General features: G+C 46.7%; 1 protein-coding gene across 3 annotated transcripts in view; it reads left to right on the top strand.

Moving 5' to 3' along the window:
* Positions 1-24,712, top strand: part of JMY (junction mediating and regulatory protein, p53 cofactor) — a 132,665-nt gene that overhangs the window by 43,816 nt on the left and 64,137 nt on the right. For all 3 annotated transcript variants that reach the window (XM_045020755.1, XM_045020756.1, XR_006580346.1), the window contains one exon: positions 6,053-6,222. In XM_045020755.1, the coding sequence (XP_044876690.1) occupies positions 6,053-6,222 (170 nt within the window). The remainder of the gene's footprint in view (positions 1-6,052; positions 6,223-24,712) is intronic.

Here is a 24,712-nt window from a genome sequence, read left to right as displayed (position 1 = left end):
AACTTTCTTCCTATCAGGACATAAAATTTCACTGGCCTTCATAAGACATTCTTTTATGAATAAGCCTTCTGTAAAAGGTCGCGATGATTTAGCTATCATTTCGCTTATCACAAAACTTGCTCTTACTGAATCTTCGCTAGACTTGTTAATCCCTGAAAATAAATTTCTTTGCTTGGCAAATGCTGCTTTAAGTTGCTGAACTTTTTCCTCTCGGATTTTTCCGGTGAATGCATCATATTTTTCACGGTGCATCGTGTCATAGTGCCGACGCACGTTATACTCCTTGGGAACAGCAATCGTTTGCTGACAAATAAGGCATTGAATTTTATCTTTTACCTCTGTGAAAAAATATAAATTCTCCCATTTGTCTTGGAAAACTCTCTTTTCTTCCATGAGTGTTCTTTTTTTTGATGAAGTCATTTCCAAGCAGTTTTAATAAATATATACACTCAGTAATGCACCTCACTCAAAGGACAAAACACGCACTTAGATTTACTGCCTAAGGCTCTGGGAGGGAGTTTGGGTGGGGGAGGGGGTCTGGAGTGCAGGCTCTGTGCTTGGTGCAGGCTCCAGGCTGCGGCAGGGGGTGGGGGTGCAGGCTTTGGGATGGAGTTTGGGGATAGGAGGGGGTGCAGGGGTGAGGGCTGTGAGGGTGAGGGGTTTGAGGCATTGGAGAGGCTCGGGGCATTGGAGAGTCTCAGGACTAGGGGAAGGGCAGCCTGCCCTGGCCCTAGTGCAGGGGGGCGCTAGGACCCTGCGGCAGCAGGTGATGCCGGAAGCCGGCATAGCGGAGGAGGAGTGGAGTCAGCGTGAGCAGGCTACCGACGGTGAGGGGGCAGCAAGTGGGGGCTGGTAGACACTGGGGGGAGGCGCGTGGGGGCGGCAGGTGGGGCCAGGGGAGAGACCCGGCCCCAAACATTGGGGAGCAGCGCGCGGGGAGCTTAGGCACAGAAAATAACTCGGGGAGGGGGGCGGGGGTGAGGGGAGTTTGGCGGCGACAGGAAGTAACTGGGGGAGCTCCGCGGGCCGCAGGGAAGAGCTCCGAGGGCCGCATGTTTGAGACCCCTGAGTTAGACCTTACATAACTGTAACTATCTTGCTACACTACTCAGAGAATATTTTACTCAGGTTCATCTGCAAAAGGTATCTGCTGGTTGGAAGTCTGCCCTGATGTAACTGAGGCCTTTTCTATACTAGAAAATGCACCAGTTTAGCAAAATCAATTTAAAAGTCACTTTAGTTAAACCCTAATGTAGACTTGCTTAAATTGGTCTAACCCAGGGGTAGGCAACCTATGGCACGTGCGCCAAAGGCGGCACACGAGCTGATTTTCAGTGGCACTCGCACTGCCTGGGTTCTGGCCACTGGTCTGGGGAGCTCTGAATTTTAATTTAATTTTAAATGAAGCTTCTTAAACATTTTGAAACCTTATACAATAGTTTAGTTATATATTATAGACTTATAGAAAGAGAACTTCTAAAAATGTTAAAATGTATTACTGACACACAAAACCTTAAATTAGAGTGAATAAATGAAGACTCGGCACACCACTTCTGAAAGGTTGCTGACCCCTGGTCTACCCTTCCTTGTATTGATTTAGCTTAAGTCAGTATCTTACCAATGCAAGCTACATTGATTTAAGCAAGGGTTAAACTTGTTTAACTACAGTGAATTTTTAAAAACATTATTTAGTTAAATAAGTGTGCTGTGAAGTATAGACAAGACTTTAAGTCAGAAAAATGTTTTCCTGTGACTTATTTACCATCAATGTAGGTGAAGTAGCTAGAATGGTCCCTTGAAAAAATGTGTTAACTACTTATGTTAAACAATCTGTTTCACCTTGTATTTAGTTGTGACACTCTGAATAGGTTTCCCAGGCCTGAAGAAGAGCTCTGTGTAAGCTCAAAAGCTTGTCTCTCTCACCAGCAGAAGGTGATCCAATAAAAGATGTTACCTCACCCACCTTGTCTTCAATATCCTGGGACTGACATAGTTACAGCACTGCATCAATCCATCCCTCTGTCTCTTGTCTTATATTTAGATTGTCAGGTCTTTGGGGCAGCTCTTTTTGTTCATATTTGTACAGTGCCTGCCACATGTGGTCCTCATGTATGATTACGGTGCTATGATAATTCTAAGAATAATAAAAATAAGAACAGATTTTGTTACTGAGTGAGGAAGCAAGGTGTGAGTAACCATATTACTAGCTTGCCATTCAACAGCTATCCCTTACTGAGGGTACCACTGCTTTAAACACCTGGGCCCACATTTAGGCCTAAATTCCTTTGAGGATCTGGGGCCTGGAGACTGAATGCTTCATCTGTGGACTCCTGAATTTCAGCGAGTTTTGCTTAGCAGAAGTGTTCAAATAATATCATGTAATTGCCCTGCATGGTTTAAATCAGTGAATGGCTTATCTGTCTCAGCCCAAGTAGTGGTTGGTGCTCAAGATAAGTGAGTTCTAATCTTGATCAGGCAAGGGACTTCTGCTATCCTGGAAGGTTCCTGAAGAAGTTCTGCTTCATCTGGTTATGTCCAGGTCTTCCTGTACTCTGTATGGTTAACTTGAACCTAATTCTTTGGCAAGGAACTTGGATTTTCCAACAGCTTCAACTTTTAAAATAAAATGTTTTGTTACGTTAAATACCCAATCAGTACAATATTCATTGTGGTGTTAAAATTTAATATTAAAGTGTAATTTTGTTGCCCCATAATTCTTAGTTTTCTTAGTGCTGCAGATTTGTACTGAACACACAACTGCACTGTAGAAGTTGTCAAGGGAGGCTTTGGTAGGTAGAAGGTGACATTTGGGACTCTTAGCAGTTGGGAACATATGGGAGGCAGTTTAGAATTACAGGCTAAACACATCAGCTGGATATTTCGGTTAAATCAGGGGCCTCAACCTGGAGGTCATAAATAAATATCAGGAAGTTGCAATTATATTGCCTCTCACATATTACTATTTGGGAGGAAGTTGGGAAGGGGGCAGGTGGTGGTTGCCTCTGGAGATAGTTTGCACCATTGTGCTTAAATGATTAGCAGTGAAATAATATTGGCATTTAGATTGCCATTATAAGGACTCAAAGATAACACTCAATAGGTAAATGTGGAAGCTCACACTTACTTTAAAGATATTATTCAGGCTGTTTGCAGACTTGAGTCTTTATCATTCAGTTTACATTTAGAAAGTTTTCTTTGCAACCAGTTAAGATAAAACGTAGGGCCCTGGAGGTATAGATATGTAGGATCTAGAAAATGCACCAGTAAGGACCTTGTAGGTCATTAGTCCAGTCTCCTGAACTGAAACAGGACAAAGTATTATTTAGATCAGAGGTTTCTATACTTTTCTTATTGTGTACCCACTTCCAGATCAACCAGCTGCCTGCGTACCCCCAGTGATGCTGTGTATATGAAAGGTGACCATTTATATCACTGTTGCTACCACTGTTAAACAATTTCCATAAATCTGGTACAAAGTATGGCATATAAAACTTCAATGGAAAAGTTATGATTTGCTAAGTATGATTATCTTCTTTATATGCATATCATGTTTGTATCTGAAGTTATGAATATTGGCTATGTACTTGTATCTTAAACATGTATTGTATTCCTGGATGACTACCACCAGATAGCTGTCTAGCTCTAATGTAAACCTATGTCGGAGATTGTCAAATTGCGACTTGCGAGCTGCATGTGGCTCCTTTTACAGTTAAAATGCGGCTCAGAGCCCCCACCCCCTTCTCTGCCTGCCAGACTGGGGCAGGGAGCTCAGGGTTTCAGCCCCATGAGAGATGCCGCCTGGGGTTGGGGCTTCAGCAGGAGTGGGGCAGAAGCCCTGAGCCCCAGCAGGCACCTCCCATGTGGCTGAAGCCCTAAGACACCCCCCCCCCCACCCCACTGCAGGGCTGAAGATTATCGCTCGGAGGTCAGTAAGTTTAGCCCATTAAAATCACTCCACTCTCTGATATGGCCCATTGAAGAAACTCATCCCACTCAGTAGGTCTTCCTGTGGATGCCTCAGACAGCGAGGAGCCACCCCTTGTGATTCAGCAAAACATATAGGGACATGTGATATGTTCATGTGACCCTGGACTCCATCTTGGGCCAGTAATTTTCCGTACATAGGGGCTGTGGGCTTTGTTTGGGACAGTAAATTTCCATGCACAAGGCAAAGAATAGAAAAGACACATGAGACAACTCGATTTTTCTTCTTTCCTGCTATAATTCTCTGGACTGTGGATTTACAACTACAGTAAAAGGAGCATCTTGAACTATGGACTGAGGCCCTTCCAATCTTTTGAAAGTTACCAGAGACTTTTGCAAGCCAGCAGTCTATTCCATCACTGCTACAAACCCGATATAAGGACTTTGCAATCATTTTTGTATGTATACGATCTAGTAACCATTTATATCTCTCCTTTTATTAATAAATCTTTCATTAGTTTACTAAAGATTGGCTGAAAACATGATATTTGAGTAAGCTTTGAGATACATATTGACCTGGGGGTAAGTGTCTGATCCTTTGGGATTAGTAAGAACCTCACATATGGTGAACTGGGTTTTCAATAACTTCTTACTATATTAGACTTGGCTGTTTGGATGGGAGCCAAGGGCTGGAATGCCTAAAGGGGACTGTGTTTTGGCTTCTAGTTCACCAGTGTGGTACTGCAGAAGCTGTTTTATTACTAGTGTGGTGAATCTAATTATAGAATAAACCACCAGCTTTGGGGATTGCCTGCCCTATTTCTTGCAGTCTGCCCTGAGTGTGGCATTCTCAGTGTGATCCATCCCAGGCACTTGGTCACACCCACTTGCAGATCTGCCAGCTGCCTCATTACCCCTACCCTTCTCTGCACTGATACTTTGTGTTTTCTTCTTAACAATACCTGTCTTTAGCCATTTGTCCATATTTCACTGTTACGTGCAGATATAGTTATAGTGTTATAACAACCAAAAAAAAGCCCCTGACTAAGTTTTGAGCTCAGTTAGACTGGACAACTTTTCAGAGTGGTACCCATGTTAGTCTGTATCAGTTGTTTTTGTTTAGACCGAACAGTTGCTGGGCAACTGAACCCAGGCTGTACGGTGATTGGAGGTGAGGGGTCTCTGTATATCTGTGTTCTCATTGGTATATCTTGAAGTAAATTAACTACCGTATTTTATGTAACAAATTCCCACAGAGTTTTAAAGCTTTAAGGTTAGCCTATTAGGAAAATGCAGTAAATAAAATAATAAATCCACTGTTACATAATTTCTCTTGCAGACCCCCCCGGAAATGTCTGGGGGAGGAGGCATTCCAGGAGGTTTGCATACCAAAGTTTGGGAGCCCCTGATGTAGATCATCCCTGACACGTTTGTCTAACGTGTTTTTAAAAATCTCCAGAGACTGAGATTCCATAACATCCTTATGTAATTTGTTCCAGTGCTTAACTACCCTTACAGTTGAGAAGTTTTTCCTAATGTCTAACTTAAATTTCCCTTGCTGCAATTTAAGCCCTTGTCTTGTCTTCTGAGGATAAGGAGAACAATTTATCATCCTCTTCTTTATAACAACCTTTTATGTACTTGAAAACTGTTATGTCCCTCCCAGTTCAGATTTAGTTCAGGTAAGTATGTTTTACACTGTTGTTCTTGTTATTTATTTTAAAGGCTTAGCTTCTCTGTCAGTGGGTGGTTTTTGTGGCTGCAGAACTATGGAGTACTATGATATACCTCGAAACTTTACATTGGCAAGTGCCTCAAACAAAGGAAACAGAAATTTGAAACAAACTAGGTTTCTAAAATTTTACTAAATTTCAAACTGTCTGCAGTGGTCAGAAGCAGAAGTATAATGGAGAATGATAGTTCTGGGGAGATTGTGTAGTTGCAGAAGTCATGCATCATGTTTAAGCTCCTGGAAACTTATTTTCATAATAGCTATTACTATTGCAGAAATTGTTGATGTGTTTATAGGAATTGTGATAGCGCTAACAAATTGTATATGAAATTTAACAGCACATCAAATTTCATGTATTTTATCTGTATTAACGAGAGCTCTATTTTTCTTTTACAGCTGTGTATGATCGAATGCGAGCAGATCAGAAAAGGTTTGGTAAGGCAGCATGGGCAGCAGCAGTAGAACGTATGGAAAAGTTGCAGTATGCAGTTTCTAAGGAGACTCTGCAGCTGATGAGAGCTAAAGAAATCTGTTTGGAGCAGAAGAAACATGCACTGAAAGAAGAGGTAATTTCTCATACAAATTTATTTAAAATTAAAAATATTGTGAATTAATTCTGAGTTTAATTTTCTTAAAGATTTTTATGTAAACCTTTATAAGGCTATTTACAAAAATATCTCTAATTTTTTACCATTGCAAACTGAGATTCTGTCATCAGTCTTGTTGGGCAGATGACAGCCAGTTGCAATGTAGATTTTGTATTTGTATCATTTTCCTTCCATATTTTCCGGTACCCTGTGTTGTCTCCTTCATTGTACTGTTTAATAAGCTGGTCTAGAAACTCTCTGACATGTTTTAGTAATCCCAAAATTACTAACAATCTTAGTGGAGCAAATAGAATGGGAGTGCAGAGGGGTGGAGTAGGATCAGAAATCTCCAACTCCACAAAGATATCTGTTGGAAAAGCCATTTTAGAAAAGAAAATGGAGCAACCATTTTTAGTTATCCATAGAGATTTACATATCTCTATGGATATCATGATGCATGATGCATGATGTTTTAGTTATCCATAGAGATTTACATATCTATAGTCTCTTTCTCTCTATATATGCATATGAACTAGGGAATAGGTTGAGTAATGAATATAGCCCTTACATGCAACTTCTAAAGTTATTTATTTGTAACTGTCTGTTGTATTCAGGGAATAGTAGGATAGTTAGCATGTAACTGACTAATTCCTGTAAATCTCTATGGATAACTAAAAATGGTTGCTTAAGGGATAGTGTCTTAACATTTTAGAAGTTGTGATTTGAAATCCTCTTAAGGATGTTGTCCTTATAATATTTCTATCAACTTTTTCATCATAATGATACATTCTGTTCACTCTTCTTAAACTAAATTATAACAAAACTGTATATTGGCTTTTCCTATATACAAGCTGAAAAAAGAGCACTCCAACTCCACAAAGATATCTGTTGGAAAAGCCATTTTAGAAAAGGTGTTAGCTGTTCAAATTGACCACGTTCAAACACGCCACTGTTAGAGGTAATGCAGTCTCAGCTTTTAAGGCCTTATCTAAACTACCATCATCAGTGCAGGGAGCTGGACTAGATGACCTCTAAAGGTCCTTTCCTGCCTACATTTCTGTGATTAGGGCCATAATACATAATACATAATACTGGTGGTAGCCTTGGTGGAAGCTGTACTGTGGTAAGGGCTCAGGGATTTTTACCGCCATCTATACCTCTGCTTCCATTTTTGCTACATTGGTGGAACCTTACCAGTATTGAATTGTGGGTCCTTATTTGCCAGTGTATCCACTGTCTTGGAATTTATGAATCAACACCTGGGGCCTCTGAATTGGAGAGAGATGGACAAGCTAGTCTTGGTTTATTTTTTCACCTCATAGTTAAAACATAACCATTTTCTATTGTGGTCTGTAAGAATAGCCACATCTTTACATAACTAAGTTTCTGTCTTCCCCTTTGTACCTCCTAAATTCTATCTGTGGTTGCTGTGCTCATGCTTTGTTTGAGAGGGACTATGTAAAGCATCCTCAAAAGGAGACCAGATTCCATTTTGTGGACTGGTTGCCAAGTCTTGTCATCATGATAACAAACAGGAATGTATTAAATCATAGTGAGTGCTCTCTTTGTAAGTCTATAAATATGTAAAATTGTTTGGATACATGGAAGTGTGTTATTGGTCAATGCATTTCCACCAGAGCCTCATTGCAGACTTTTTACTTATTGTTGTATTGCTGAATTCCATAGACTTGACCTGCTTTATACATAGCTTATTTATAAAGCTATTACAGGACATTTATAAATAGAGAACATTGCATTAAATTATTACAAGATCCCTCACTAAAGACTCTTAAGCAAAGTAAGCTGTCATGGGATAAGAGGGAAGGTCCTCTCCTGGATCAGTAACTGGCTAAAAGATAGGAAACAAAGGGTAGGAATAAATGGTCAGTTTTCAGAATGGAGAGAGGTAAATAGTTGTGTCCCCCCGGGGTCTGTATTGGGACCAGTATTGTTCAACATATTCATAAATGATCAGGAAAAAGGGGTGGTTCTTCGAGTGATTGCTCCTGTGCATTCCAGTTAGGTGTGCGCGCCGCGCGTGCACGGCTCTTCGGAAGATTTTTACCCTAGCAACTCCGGCAGGTCGGCTGGGCGCCCCCTGGAGTGGCGCCGCTATAGAGCTAGATATATACCCCAGCCGACCCGTCCGCTCCTCAGTTCCTTCTTTCCGCCCGTGACGGCCGTTGGAACAGTGGAGTGCTCTCTTGACCTCCACATCCCTAGCTTATCTCTGGTTCTTGTTGTAATTAGTGTATATAGTTAATTAACATAGTTAGATTAGTTAGTTCGTTAGTAGTTTAAGGGGAATTGGGGGGGCTTAGCCCCTCTTTTTCCCGAAACGGTGCGGGCTCATGCCCAAGGCACCGGGGTTTAAGCCCTGTTCGGCTTGCCAGCGGCCCATGCCGATTGGAGACCCTCACGACTCCTGCCTGCGCTGCCTCGGAGAGTCCCATCGTGCAGATAAGTGCCCTATTTGCAAGTCGTTCAAGCCGAGGACAAAGAAAGAGAGAGACTTTAGGTTAAAGCAGCTCTTGATGGAGTCGGCACTTAGCCCTACGGTGCCGACACCAGCAGCTCAACAGTCCTCCTCGGTGCGGAGCACACCAGCGGTCCCGAGCCGGTCCGGTACCGAGACTCTGAAAAAACAACAGCCGGCACCGGCGTCCTGACACCGTTCCCTCTCTCCGGTGAGGAAGCGCAAGCCGACGCAGGCAACCTCCAAGCCTCTGGCACCGGGACCGCTCACAAACCGTGCACAGTACCGTCGACTCCCGAGCCGTTGAGTCCGGTACCGCCCTGCTCCCTGGTGCAAACCGTGGTCGAGCTGCCTCCCCTGTCGACGCCAGAAACATTCTCGACGGCGAGCGAGCTGATAGCGCTCACAGAGCCACCGTGTCTCCAGCCCCCGGCACTGCCGGTGCGGGCTGTGAAGTCAGTGGACAAGCCGGCCATCATGAGGCCTCCTTCCCCTGACAGACGAGACAGAAGGCGTTCCAGGTCCCGATCCCGATCCCGGAGACATTCGCCTTCTCGCCGATCCAGATCCCGGCACCGGTCACAATCCCGGTACCGTTCTCCATCTCGGCGCCGGTCGCAGTCCCGGTACCGCTCCACATCGCGGTACCCGTCGCACTCCCGGAGACGATCCCGGTCACCCGACCGTCGGTACCGGCGAAGGTCCGGATCCCAGTACCGCTCCCGGTACCGCTCATCGCGGAGCCGCTCCCACCGACGTCGGTCGCGATCTCGGTCGATCTCCCGGCACCCGCACGGTCGATGGTCCCGTTCTTGCTCCCGGCACCGCGACGACCGGCACCGTTCCTCGGCACCGTCCAGGGACAGACCGGCAGCATCGACGGCACAGTCCCTCAGTGCCTCTGCCCCCCCGTGGCCTTCCCGCCAACCTTCAGTCGCCTCCCAAGCAGGCAGCGTTGGTGATCTTCGCGCCGACCCCCAAGGGCAGGACCACGGACCTCAACAATGGGGCTTCTGGACCCCCTGGGCCTATCACGAGACTCAAGGGGTCCCCGTCACTCAGCTGCCCAGAACTTCCGACCACAGGGTGCTGGAAGCCACGGTCAGCAGACCTCCTCCATCAGCGTTGGGGGAGGAACCGCCGCCACCTGTAGGGAGACAACATCCCACACACGAGGAGGCTTCGCAACGCGTGGACGAACCACCTCCGGAAGCCCTGGTCCAGGGCCTATCCTCGTCTTCCTCACCGGATGAGGCAGTGGCGGGGGCAGCGACATCAGGCCCTCCACCGATTGACCTGCGGGCCCACCAGGACCTGCTTCGATGGGTGGCACAGGCCATTAACCTCCCTGTCGAGGAGGTCGCTGAGGACGATGACCCGGTGACCAGCGTTCTTGGAGCTGAGGCCCCACTGCGGGTGGCCTTGCCCTTCATTCGGACTATACAAAGAAATGCCAATACGGTCTGGCAGTCACCGGCTTCCATCCCTCCCACCGCTCGAGGGGTGGAACAGAAATACTCGGTTCCCCCCAGCGGGTACGAGTATTTATACACACACCCAGCTCCGGACTCCTTGGTAGTACAGTCTGTGAATGACCGGGAGCGCCATGGGCAACCTGCTCCAGCGCCAAAATCAAAGGAAGCACGGAGGATGGATCTGTTGGGCCGGAAGGTCTATTCGGCCGGTGGCCTCCAGCTACGGATTGCCAATCAACTGGCTCTCCTCGGTCGCTACACTTACGACACCTTGGTCTCACTCTCGAAGTTTACAGAGCTGGTACCAACGGACTCCCGACCGGAATTCTCAGCCCTTATTGAGGAGGGCAAGAAAGCCTCCTGGTCATCCCTCCAGGCCTCTCTGGACTCGGCAGACTCAGGAGCCAGAACCCTGGCTACGGGAGTGGCCATGAGGAGACTCTCCTGGCTGCAGGCCTCCACCTTGCCGCCTGAGGTCCAGTACACTCTGCAGGACCTTCCATTCGACACCAAGGGCCTCTTCTCCGAAAAAACGGACTCGAGGATTCAGACCCTCAAAGATGGCCGAATCGCCATCCGCACCCTGGGCATGCACACGCTGGCTACCCAGCGGAGGTCCTTCCAGCAGCAGCCGTACCGCCAGTTTAATCAGGTCAGGCCACGGCCTGATAATAGGCGCAGAGGCAGGGTGAACCGCCGCAGACCATCGGGCAACTGGGGTAATCAGTCCCAAGCGCCCTCCAAACCCCCTCAGGGGCCTAAGCAAGCCTTTTGATGGGACGCCCACGGACGGCCCATCAGTGTATTCACCGGATCCTTCCCCGTTATTTTTCGACCGTCTTTCCCACTTCCTCCCGGTGTGGTCCCAGATAACAACGGACAACTGGGTACTTCGCACGGTGGAGTATGGCTACCGCCTTCAGTTTTTCGCCCCCTCCCTTCCACCCACCCTCCCCGTCCCTCTTCAGGGACCCCTCTCACGAGCAATTCCTCTTGCAAGAGGTCGAGACTCTGAGTTTGGGTGCCATAGAGGAGGTGCCGAACGGCATGCGAGGCAGGGGATTTTATTCCCGATATTTCCTAATCCCCAAGGCGAAGGGAGGTCTACGACCTACACTAGCCCTCCGAGAGCTCAACAGATACCTACTCAAGCTCAAGTTTCGCATGGTAACCCTGGGGACCATTATTCCTTCCCTGGATCCGGGAGACTGGTTTGCCGCCCTCGACATGACGCGTATTTCCATATCGCGATTTACCCTCCTCATCGACGCTACCTGCGTTTCGTCGTCAACAACATGCACTACCAGTTTACGGTGCTACCCTTCGGCCTCTCCACTACGCCGCGGGTCTTCACCAAGTGCATGGCAGTGGTGGCCGCAGCCCTCCGCCGTCGTCGCATACACGTGTACCCGTATCTCGACGACTGGCTGGTCTGCGGCCCATCCCGCCAACTGGTAGCACGTCAGGTGGCCGAGATTCTAGCCCTGTTTCAGCGCCTAGGACTTCTAATAAACGCCGAGAAGTCCACTGTAGCTCCATCACAGAGAGTGGAGTTCATAGGAGCGGTCCTGGATTCCAATTTGGCCAGGGCCCGCCTCCCTCAACCTCGGCACCAAACTATGGTTTCCTTCGTCCGGGACCTACAATCCTTTCCCACAACAACAGTGCGGTCCTGCCTCCACCTCCTGGGCCACATGGCGTCATGCACGTTCGTGACCATGCACGCGAGGCTGCGCCTTCGCACATTTCAAACTTGGCTTGCATCGGTGTACCGCCCGCACCGCGACCCCATAGACATGATAGTCACAGTCACAAAACCGACCCTCGATTCGCTCAACTGGTGGCTGGACCCAGAGGTCGTGTGTGCCGGAGTCCCATTCCGCCCTCCTCGCCCGCCCGTTACCCTGACCACAGATGCCTCGGCGTTGGGGTGGGGGGCACACCTCGGCAACCTACACACCCAGGGTCTCTGGTCGCCCCGAGAGCTCTCCCTCCATATCAATGTCAGGGAGCTGCGGGCGATCCGCTTGGCGTGTCAAACCTTCCACGCCCATCTCCAAGGGCGCTGTGTGGCTATTTTCACGGACAACACGACGGCGATGTTTTACGTCAACAAACAGGGCGGGGCCCGCTCCTCCCTGCTTTTCACGGAAGCGATGCTCCTTTGGGACTTCTGCATAACCCACTCAATTCACCTGGTAGCGTCCTTTCTTCCAGGAGTGCAGAACACGCTGGCAGACCATCTCAGCAGGTCGTTCCTCTCCCACGAGTGGTCCCTTCGTCCCGATGTGGTGCACACAATTTTCCAAAGGTGGGGCTTTCCCCAGATAGACCTGTCTGCCTCCAAAGAGAACAGGAAATGCCACCAGTTCTGCTCTTACCAGGGTCGCTCCCAGGGCTCCCTATCGGACGCATTTCTCCGCTCCTGGACGGATCACCTGCTGTATGCCTTCCCTCCGTTCCCCCTCGTACACCGGGTGCTACTCAAGCTTCGGAGGGACAGGGGCCCGCCTCATACTCGTTGCTCCGGCCTGGCCGAGACAGCACTGGTACACCCTGCTGCTCGAGCTCTCGGTACGAGATCCCATCCCTCTCCCCTTATGGCCGGACCTGATAACACAGGACTTCGGCAGGCTTCGGCACCCGGACCTGCAGTCCCTACATCTTACAGCTTGGTTCCTGCGTGGCTGACACGAGCGTAGCGCGACTGCTCTGCGCCGGTACAGCAAGTCCTGATGGAAAGCAGGAAGCCTTCCACGCGCTCGACCTACCTCGCGAAATGGAAGCGTTTCGCATTCTGGTGCGATCAAAAGGGTCTCAATCCCTTCGCAGTCCCCATTCCTACGATCCTGGACTACCTCTGGTCCCTTAAGGAGCAAGGACTCGCGGTCTCCTCCTTGAAAGTACACCTAGCGGCCGTGTCCGCCTTTCGACTGGCCATAGGAGAACGGTCCATCTTTTCCAATCAGATGGTTTCCTGCTTCCTTAAGGGTCTAGATCGCTTGTACCCGCCGATACGGCGTCCTACCCCGTCCTGGGATTTGAACCTAGTTCTAGCCAAGCTTATGGGAGCCCCCTTCGAGCCCTTGGCCACGTGTTCCCTGCTCTATTTGTCATGGAAAACGGCCTTTCTCGTCGCTATAACATCAGCAAGACGAGTTTCCGAGCTTCACGCCCTAACGGCTGGTCCGCCATATACCATCTTCCATGCAGACAAGGTACAGCTTCGGCCACACCCGGCCTTCCTCCCTAAGGTGGTGTCGGCCTTCCATTTGAACCAGGACATTTTCCTCCCGGTCTTTTTCCCGAAGCCGCACGCCTCAAGTCGGGAACAACAGCTTCACACCCTTGACGTCCGCAGGGCCCTCACATTTTACATAGAGCGAACGAAGTCCTTCCGGCGTTCGCCCCAGCTATTCGTAGCAGTTGCTGATCGCATGAGGATTCACCTCAACCCTTAAATTGCTATATGATTAATTACCCTCACTATTAAAAATGTGCGCCTTATTTCTAGTCTGAATTTGTCTAGCTTCAGCTTTCAGTCATTGGATCTTGCTATACTTTTGTCTGCTTGATTGAAGAGCCCGTTATCAAAGTTGTGCTTCCCATGTAGGTACTTAAACTCTGATCAAGTCACCTCTTACCATTTTCTGTGTTAAACTAAACAGGCTGAGCTCCTTGTATCTATTGATACAAAGTAGATTTTCAAGTCCTTTAATCATCCTCGTGGAGCCCACTCCATTTTATCAATACTCTTCTTGAATTGACACAGTATTCCAGTAGCGGTCACACAAGTGCCAGATAGATGTAATATACAACTGCCCTACTCCAGCTCAAGATTCCAAGGATCATAAGTCCCCACAGCATTGTACTGGAGACTTATGTTCACCTGATTATTCACCATGACCCTAACCCTGACCCCTATCCCTAGGATCTTTTCAGAATCATTTTGTCCTGGGATAATGCCTGTCAAAACGGGGGATTCTAATTATATCACCTTCCTTGAAGTCTTCATTAACTGAGTACGGGAACAGCTGTTCCATTATTTTCTTGGAATCAGTGTCAGTCTGATAGGCATGGTCATCCCACTTACCCTTTTTAAATACTGGGAGAATATTAGCTTTTTTTCCCCTAGTCTTCTCAGAGGTATTGAAAATCAGCATTAGTGGTCTAGCGAACTCCCTGGCTAGCTGTTTTAAAACTGGGGGTTGCAAGTAATGTAAACCTGCTGATTTTAAAAATATCTAAGTTTAGTAGCTGCTGTTTTTAATATCCCCCTGAACTACTATTGGAGTAGAAAGTGTTTCATCCTCATATATGGCTACATCTGGCTTTTTTCAAATTCAAACAGATATTTATTGAACACTTTTTTGCCCTTTCTGCATTATTTTTCTTAGATGCAGGTGTGTATTTCATGTTAGTGGGCATGCACACCCAGCGCACTGAAGCCAGAGAATTTTGCCTAGCAGTACTCGTAGGGGTTGCGCTCGTGCATTGTGGCCCTAGCTCCTTCCTGGCCATATGAGGGCAGCACTGCCTCGAACCCCTTCACTTTCTTCTTCCTGGATGAAGATGGAGCTTGGTATAGTGTTTTCACCTCACATTTTTAGTCTGTTTTTTGAGGGTTATTTCCTCTAGATCAGTGGTTCTCTACCCACAGTCCACTTGTGGCCCAGTCAGCCCACAGCATATGTGACATCCTCAAGGCCATACAGGTAGTGTGTATATATATTGTATGAATGCAGCCCACATAGGATAAAGAGAGCTGCATCTGCAGCCCACAATGATAAATAAGTTGAGAACCACTGCTCTAGGTAATAGTTAGTAGTACCTTAGGTTTAGTTTAGTGTTATCATAGTGTTGTTTATAGTAGCTGGGTGACGTGTATTGCCTTTACCAGGGTTCAAGCATTGTCTGTCATGGGGGGGGGCGCATCCCCAATAATCCCTACATGAGGTGCTTTTGTCTTGGCGATGGGCACATTAAAGAATGGTGTGCCATATATAAGTTGTTCAAAAGAGGACTTAGGGTGGTGAGGGACTTATGGCTGAAGCAGTACCTTCTGGAGCAGGCCATGAAGCCCACTTTGGCACGGAGGCCCTTGTCTGATTGGCAGTCACCTTCGGAACTAAGAAGTGATGCTGCTGCACATTCAGACCCTGCTGTTTCCCCTAAGAGGAAAAGGAGTCATTCTCCCTCTTCTGGTGCAGTGAGGAAGAGATCCCATAAGACTAATCAGGACTGCTCCAGGGCTTAGGAAGACTCTTCCTCATCTTCTAAGAGGAGTGCTGACTGGCATCAGACTCCTTCTGGTACACTGAATGGAGCAGGTCCATCTAACTGCTTCCAGGTACTGGGCCGAGATCAGTGAGAGACCATACCATTGATTCCAGTTCCAGCCGTGAGCATCCTTAGAGTCCAGTACAAATGATGCCAGCACTGGTGCTGACTATCTCCACACTGGTGGTGTATCAGGCCGCTTTAGAGGTGCTTTATCTCTTAGTCCCTGTCTTTCCACTACTTCAGGAGTTTTCTGGTGCTGTAGTTGCTAAGGCTCTTTGTAACTTTTGGCTGTGTTGCAGAGCTGCCAGGTTCATCGGCACTGCAATTCACACCACTGGTATCCCTGGCTGTAGAATGGAGGCCAACACTGTGCCTGGCACTGAAGACCCCCTTGGTGTGGGTGTGCCTTTTGGCACCATCATTGCCATGACAGCAGGTACCTGTCCTTGGCCTCAGTGCTGGTGTCTCCTCTGGTACCAGGTGGGAGTGTCTTGCTCAGTACTGCCAGTGCAGATTCTGTATTCCTCTTTGACACTGATGCTGTCCCTGTTTTGAGATTCAGATGAGTCCAATGATGTATTTGGTCCATCGGGGATGGCTCCCCCACTGTCACCAGAGAATCTCTGGGACTCTTTGAGATCTATATTGGGGTCATCTTCCAGTTCGTTGTCACCCGATAGGCGCCAGAGACCATCCTCAGATACCATTGATACTGGGATTAGCATTGTTCCTGCTGGCAGGACAGGGCTCTTGGCTTGAGGTCTTTTGGCCACCAATGCCATGTCCATTTGTCCAGTGGCCTTCTGGGAATCCTTGAGATGCTCCTTTGTCTTTGAGGTCCCATTCTTTGGCCTGCTCCAGAGCAAGATTGTCTGTCCTATTGGTGTCTACTGTTTCTGAACCACCTCATCTAAAAGTGATTTTTAAGAGCAGACTAGACAATCACCTGTCAGGGGTGTTCTAGATAAGTTCTGCCATGAATGCAAGGGACTGGACTAGATGACCTCTCAAGGTCCCTTCCAGTCCTACAGTTAATAGAATCATAGAATTTCAGCGTTGGAAGGTACCTCAGGAGATCATGTAGTCCAACCCCCTGCTCAAAGCAGGACAAATTCCCAACTAAATCATCCCAGCCAGGGCTTTGTCAAGCCTGACCTTAAAAACCTCTAAGGAAGGAGATTCCACCATGTCCCTAGGTTACCCATTCCAGTGCTTCACCACCCTCCTAGTGAAAAAGTTTTTCCTAATATCCAACCTAAACCTCCCCCACTGCAACTTGAGACCATTACTCCTTGTTCTGTCATCTCAGGGGTTGGCAACCTTTCAGAAGTGGTGTGCCGAGTCATCATTTACTCTAATTTAAGGTTTCGCGTGCCAGTAATACATTTTAATGTTTTTAGAAGGTCTCGTTCTATAAATCTATAATATATAACTAAATGTTTGTTGTATGTAAAGTAAATAAGGTTTTAAAAATATTTAAGAAGCTTCATTTAAAATTAAATTAAAATGCAGAGCCGCCCGGACCGGTGGCCAGGACCCGGGCAGTGTCAGTGCCACTGAAAATCAGCTTGCGTGCCGACTTCGGCACACATGCCATAGGTTGCCTACCTTTGTGTCATCTGGTACCTCTGAGAACAGTCTAGATCCATCCTCTTTGGAACTCCCTTTCAAGTAGTTGAAAGCAGCTATCAAATCCCCCCTCCCCCATTCTTCTCTTCTGCAGACTAAACAATCCCAGTTCCCTCAGTCTCTCCTCATAAGTCATGTGTTCCAGCCCCCTAATCATTTTTGTTGTCCTCCGCTGGACTCTTTCCAATTTTTCCACATCCTTCTTGTAGTGTGGGGCCCAAAACTGGACACAGTACTCTAGATGAGGCCTCACCAATGTCGAATAGAGAGGAATGATCACGTCCCTCGATCTGCTGGCAATGCCTCTATTTATAGAGCCCAAAATGCCTTTAGCCTTCTTGGCAACAAGGGCACACTGTTGACTCATATCCAGCTTCTCGCTACTGTAACCCCTAGGTCCTTTTCTGCAGAACTGCTGCCTAGCCATTTGGTCCCTAGTCTGTAGCAGTGCATGGGAATCTTCCGTCCTAAGTGCAGGACTCTGCACTTGTCCTTGTTGAACCTCATCATATTTCTTTTGGCCCAATCCTCTAATTTGTCTAGGTCCCTCTGTATCCAACCCCTACCCTCCAGCGTATCTACCACTCCTCCCAGTTTAGTGTAATCTGCAAACTTGCTGAGTGTGCAGTCCATGTCATCCTCCAGATTATTGATTCTTCAAGTGGTTGCACATGTTTAAATCGTTTTCCCTGCCAGCTTGGGACTTCAGATCCCTGTCTTGTTGAGCCAGATATGCTAATCTGCTACAATACAGATCCAGGGTCTGACCCATGCCCCCAGAGCTGCAGATTTAACTGAAAATGGCTTAGCAAGTGTTCCTGTCTTTAGCACCCAGACACCCAGCTTCCAATGGGATCCAAACCTCAAATCAGTTTTACTCAGTTTGAGTTTACTCTGTATAAGCTTTATACAATCTGCCCTCTATAACACTGATAGATATGCACAGCTGTTTGCTCCGTCAGGTATTAATTACTTACTCTGGGTTAATTAATAAGCTAAAAGTGATTTTATTAAGTATAAACAGGAGGATTTAAGTGGTTCCAAGTAATAACAGACAGAACAAAGTAAGTTGCTGAGGTGGAAAAATTACCACACATTGTGTTTGGATCAGAACAGCCTGAGGCCTGGTCTACACTAAGGGGGAGGGGGTCGAACTAGGGTACGCAAGTTCAGCTACGCGAATAGCGTAGCTGAACTCGAAGTACCCTAGTTCGACTGACTTACCCGTCCAGATGCGGCAGGGTCGAACTCCGCAGCTCCAAGGTCGACTCCGCCACCGCCGTTCGCGGTGGTGGAGTTCCGGAGTCGACCGGAGCGCGCGGGGAGTTCGAACTATCGCGTCTTGGTTAGACGCGATAGTTCGAACTCCGAGAAGTCGAATTCACCGCGTCGACCCGGACGGTGAGTATAGACCTACCCTGAGGCTCTTTTATTACAAGTATGCAGGGAGACACAGCCAGCCTAGCCGATTTGTTTAACAAAGGAACACAGAAGCTTGTATAGCTTAAAATCACGTTTAGTCAAACACACTTTTCATTCGTAATATCCTTTAAAACAGAAAAACAGCTCTTATTAGGAATATAAAAGCAACACACTTTTCTATTTATTATCAGGTTGTACTTTTGCGGTTAAGGCTACTAGCGATTACAGTTACATTTTGCAAGGCTACGTCTACACTCGGGTAGCGATCGATTTTTCAGGGATCGATATATCGCGTCTCATCTAGACGCGATATATCGATCCCCGAACGCGCTTATATCGATTCCGGAACTCCACCGCCGCGAACGGCGGTGGCGGCGTCGATATGGAGAGCCCCGGAGATCGATCCCGCGCCGTGAGGACGGGTAAGTTATCGATATAAGATACTTCGACTTCAGCTACGTTATTCACGTAGCTGAAGTTGCGTATCTTATATCGATTTTTCCCCTTAGTGTAGACCAGCCCCAAGACTGGCATTTTTCATCCTCTCTCTCCTCCTGCCCCTTGTACACAGTTATTTTAATCAAAGTTATCTTGGTTAAAGTTTGGGCCTACTCAATTTCCCCTTACAATCCCCCCCCTTTTGTGCTTTTAGCACAACCATTAACCTAAAAACCTTTATTTTTTATTAAAGTTTGCATTTTTAATTCCAAATCAAATGGCTCAGCCTTTGGGGTTCTGGTTGAAGATAACAACGCATGGTCAGTATGAACATGGAAGGTGCTGCTGTTGTTGTTGTTATTTTATTATTTATTATTATTATTACATCATTTACAACAACAATAACATGATCCCAAGCGAAACAGAAACATTAAAAACACTAAGAGCATTAACATTCCCATTGTAATTGCATGATGGGGTTGTTGTATAGCCTTAGTCACAGAACACATTACATCATACTTAATACATAAAGTAGACACCTTTAGTCTGGAAAGCATGCTTTTCAATTTGATATATATTTTTGAGCACCTGAATTGTCCCTTGCAGTTCAGAGATTTTCTGAACCTCTGGTAGGAGTGAAAGCAAATTGTGAAATCAGTCAAGCACTAAGGCAGTCCAACTGAAGGATATTTGAAATCTTAAGGGCTGATTCTACAATCCTGTTTGCAGGCCAGTAAATGATATTATTGCCTGCAGCAGTGATGAGATTAAAATGTACGCTTTGCAAAGTGGTGGTCTTAACATACGGCTGTTATTAGCTTAGAAAAGTAGGTGTCCTGTCAGGGTAGTTCCTTGTCCCCTACCCTCCCAACAAACACAGTCATGAACAGTGACAACTTCCCCTGGCTTCAGTTTTTGTACACACTGAAGCTGTGGGGGTTCCAACGGCCAGTGTGTCCATTTATTCCCTATTCCTATCCAAATATCGGGTGTTAGTCAGTGCTCCTGCAATAAAAAGCAATTAGGCATACCAGGTAGTTTAACTTCCCAAATGTCTCGGTGAGTTATTCAATCCTACATGCATCCTCCCTATGGACCTGGCAGGGTTCGGTATGTGGGAGCCCACATCCCTCCACTCGGTCCGTATGCTTGGAAGGAGCACTGCAAACGTCTGCACTTCCACCCAGAAAATCTCCAAGTATGTCTCCAGGCCATAGATCAGATGATACTCCTGAAGTATCTGTAAGGACAGTGGGCCAAGCCTGATGCTCAAGATCACTCCAAATGGCCATTAGCTGGTCATTCAGGAAATCTTGAACCTCTGAACATGCCAGATCCCACTGCAATTCCTTCCCAGCCCCAGTGTTGTTTAGCACCATTGGTGGTAGCAGTTTCTAGGTCATTGAACTAAGGGCAGAAACAACATGTAACTCACCATAAGAACGGCCGTACCGGGTCAGACCAAAGGTCCATCTAGCCCAGTATCTGTCTACTGACAGTGGCCAATGCCAGGTGCCCCAGAGGGAGTGAACCTAACAGGCAATGATCAAGTGATCTCTCTCCTGCCATCCATCTCCATGCTCTGACAAACAGAGGCTAGGGACACCATTCCTTACCCATCCTGGCTAGTAGCCATTTATGGACTTAACCACCATGAATTTATCCAGTTCTCTTTTAAACGCTGTTATAGTCCTAGCCTTCACAACCTCCTCAGGTAAGAAGTTCCACAAGTTGACTGTGCGCTGCGTGAAGAAGAACTTCCTTTTATTTGTTTTAAACCTGCTGCCTATTAATTTCATTTGGTGACCCCTAGTTCTTGTATTATGGGAATAAGTAAATAACTTTTCCTTATTCACTTTCTCCACATCACTCATGATTTTATATACCTCTGTCATATCCCCCCTTAGTCCCCTCTTTTCCAAGATAAGGAGTCCTAGCCTCTTCCAGTATATCTTTTTTGAGGTGACAGCAGAAGAAAAGGACAAGGTGAAGTGCTAGTAACCTCTCTCTTGTCCACTGTGATGCATTTGGACTTTGCTAGACGAACCAAACCATTACAGGGTGATGTGCTACTAACCTCTCCCCTGCATAATGCTAAACCATGACTGTTCCAGGAAAGAAGAAGGAACACTCATGCTGCTGAAACCCCCAAGGTCCAGGAATTCCTGACTACAAAAGACATTAAAAATTGACCTTGGTGAAAAAGATGCAGTATTGTAAAGTGGCAGAGAGAGACTTGTGGGGACTGTTCTTGGGAATGTGGAGTTAAATGGTGGGGTGGGGTTTTTCCAGGGGCTGGGCTCTGTGCTTATGGACAAGTACCATCAGAATGGACTGCCCTCCCTAATTGGCTTCGAAAGAGAGATGTGTTAGGATTTCGATGGATTGTGATTAATACTACTCTAGGAACATAACATTCACACTGCCCTTATCTAATTTCCAAATCACCTCTACATATCCCAATTGTTCATGAGGGGCTGCCCTTAGGTTAGCACCGCAAAGGGACTTGACCAAACACCTATGGGATGTTGCCAATAGTGCAGATGCAATTTGAAATATTTATAAAAGCCAAGAACATGAAGAGAAATTAGGACAGTTAGAGAAAGCCACGGGTCTTATTACTGGAGCACAGTTAACCCAGTTACATTATATTCACACTCTGTAATGATGCTGGTTCTGGTGGGACCCAACTGAGAGTGCCAATTCAGGACAAATTGTTTAAAACAAGGCAGTTACAGCCCAAGGCTGGGGTTTTTCCACCTCTAAGGCAAACCAAACCAGCCAGACAAAGAGGACTTTGGTCTCACCCCACTGGCTAGCCACAAGTCACACAAGATGGGTCAACAGTCCTTTGTTCAGAGCTTCAGTTTGTAGCAAAGTCCCTCCAAAGGTAAGAAACAGGATTGAAGACAAGATGGAGATGAGGCATCAGCCTTTTATAGTCTTTTCCAGGTGTAAGAACACTTCTTAGTTATTACTGTGGAAAATTACAGCAAAATGGAGTCTGGAGTTACATGGGCAAGTTCCTGCATACTTTGCTGAGCTTTAAGGTGTATCTGCCTTCTCTCAATGGGTCAGTTGTATAGCTGATGATCCTTAATGGGCCATCAAGCAGGCTAGGCAGAGCTAACACCAACTTATCTGGGATGTTTCCCAGAAGCATAGCATAAGTTTGAAATACAGACAGTATAGAGCCAATATTCATAACTTCAACTACAAAATTGATACAGACATATAGACAGCATAATCATAACCAGCAAACCATAACCTTGTCTTAGACACCTCATTTGACCCCCTTTATACAAGATTTGGTGCCACTACAGGACTTTGGTTGCAACCATGTTCTATATGGTCCCAGTTCAAATCAATAATGTGACACACTCATTAGCATATTTCCCTAAAATTATATGGAGTGCAACATCACATACCCTTTGCCCAGTACAAAGAGGATAGAGTTTTTAGGGGTTGTGTTTGTCTCTTCCCAGGCCAGAGCATTTCTCCCAGGGTCTGAATTCCAATCTATTCAGTCTCTAGTGATAGACCTCAAGGGGGGGAAAAGCCATTTGTTCTAACAGACAACGTCACAGCTATGTTTTACCTCAATAGGCAGGGAGGAGCTCACTCATCCCTCCTTCATTGAAGCAGTTCACCTGTAGGGATTTTTGCTTAGTCCATTCAATCATCCTCAAGGCCTCTTAGAATCATAGAATCATAGAATCTCAGGGTTGGAAGGGACTTCAGGAGGTCATCTAGTCCAACCCCCTGCTCAAAGCAGGACCAAACCCAACTAAATCATCCCAGCCAGGGCTTTGTCAAGCCTGACCTTAAAAACCTCTAAGGAAGGAGATTCCACTACCTCCCTAGGTAACCCATTCCAGTTCCTCACCACCCTACTAGTGAAAAAGTTTTTCCTAATATCCAACCTAAACCTCCCCCTCTGCAACTTGAGACCATTACTCCTTGTTCTGTCATCTTCTACCACTGAGAACAGTCTAGATCCATCCTCTTTGGAACCCCCTTTTGGGTATCAAATCCCTCCTCATTCTTCTCTTCTGCAGACTAAACAATCTCAGTTCCCTCAGCTTCTCCTCATAAGTCATGTGCTCCAGCCCCCTAATCATTTTTGTTGCCCTCCGCTGGACTCTCTCCAGTTTATCCACATCCTTCTTGTAGTGTGGGGCCCAAAACTGGACACAGTACTCCAAATGAGGCCTCACCAGTGCTGAGTAGAGGGGAATGATCACATCCCTTGATCTGCTGGAAATGCCCCTACTTATACAACCCAAAATGCCATTAGCCTTCTTGGCAACAAGGGCACACTGTTGACTCATATTCAGCTTTTCATCCACCGTAACCCCTAGGTCCTTTTCTGCAGAACTGCTGCCCAGCCATTCGGTCCCTAGTCTGTAGCAGTGCATGGGATTCTTCCGTCCTAAGTGCAGGACTCTGCACTTGTCCTTGTTGAACCTCATCATATTTCTTTTGGCCCAATCCTCTAATTTGTCTAGGTCCCTCTGTATCCTAGCCCTACCCTCCAGCGTATCAACCACTCCTCCCAGTTTAGTGTCATCTGCAAACTTGCTAAGGGTGCAGTCCACAGCTGCAGAATGAGCTAGCAGACCACCTGAGCAGGTCATTTTCTAGTCACCACAAATAGTCTTTTTGCCTGGATGTGGCAAGATTAATTTTCCAGCAGTGGGTGACTCCCCAGATCGATCTATTTGCAAACCACTTTCTGCTCCCTGCAAGGCCACAGTCCAGGCTCAATCACAGATACCTTCCTGCTATCCTGGACAGAAAAGTGATGCTTTCCTCCTGATCCCACACCTACAGAGTGCTATTAAAGATCAAGCAGGATCATGCCTGGTTTATATTAATAGCCCCAGCACTGGTTCCTCCACTCTACTTGACTTCCCAGTGACATCTCCAATCTCATTCCCATTGCACCTGGATCTGATCTCCCAAGATTGTGGTCGACTACTCCACCTGAACCTGCAATCCCTTCACCTAATGGCCTAGAAGCTCCATTGCTAAATTCCAGAGAACAGTCTTGCTCGGAGCAAGTTTGCCAGGTCTTACTAAGAAGTAGAAACCCCTCCAACAGGACGCCTCCTTGTCAAAATGGAAGTGGTTCTCTATCTGGGCTTGTCAAATCAGCATCTTATTGATGCATTCGTCCATCCAACATATCCTTGACTGTCTGTTGCACCTAAAACATCAAGGCTTAGCAGTTTCCTCTGCCAAGGTTCATCTGGCAGCAGTATCAGCTTTCCACCTTTGTATGGATAACCAGTCTTTTTTTATAATGGTATAATGATCAGATTCCTTAAAGGTCTGTAAAGGTTGTAGCGATGAGATGCAGATGAGCAGAAAACCAGAGTTTACTTTTGTACACAGAAATCCACTGGTTTTCCCATGGAAAAGTTCTCGCTCATTTGTATGAGCTGAGAGACGGATTAAAACTGTTCGTAACTTTGGAGGAATCCACATATACAGACTTGATCTCTGATGTGGCATGGTGTGCAAAACTTGCTTATTTGGCTTATGTATTCCAACACCACGTGAGGAGGAAAATGCAAGGTAGAAATGAGAATCTTCTTCTCTCCTGCATGGATAAACTGCATGGGTTTAGATCAGGGGTAGGCAACCTATGGCACAAAGGCGGCACGCGAGCTGATTCTCAGTGGCACTCACACTGCCCGGGTCCTGGCCACCAGTTTGGGGGGCTCAGCATTATAATTTAATT

The sequence above is a fragment of the Mauremys mutica genome, chromosome 6 (genome assembly GCF_020497125.1).
Source record: "Mauremys mutica isolate MM-2020 ecotype Southern chromosome 6, ASM2049712v1, whole genome shotgun sequence".
NCBI classification, from domain to species: domain Eukaryota; kingdom Metazoa; phylum Chordata; order Testudines; family Geoemydidae; genus Mauremys; species Mauremys mutica.
This window is presented reverse-complemented; position numbering and strand designations above follow the sequence as displayed.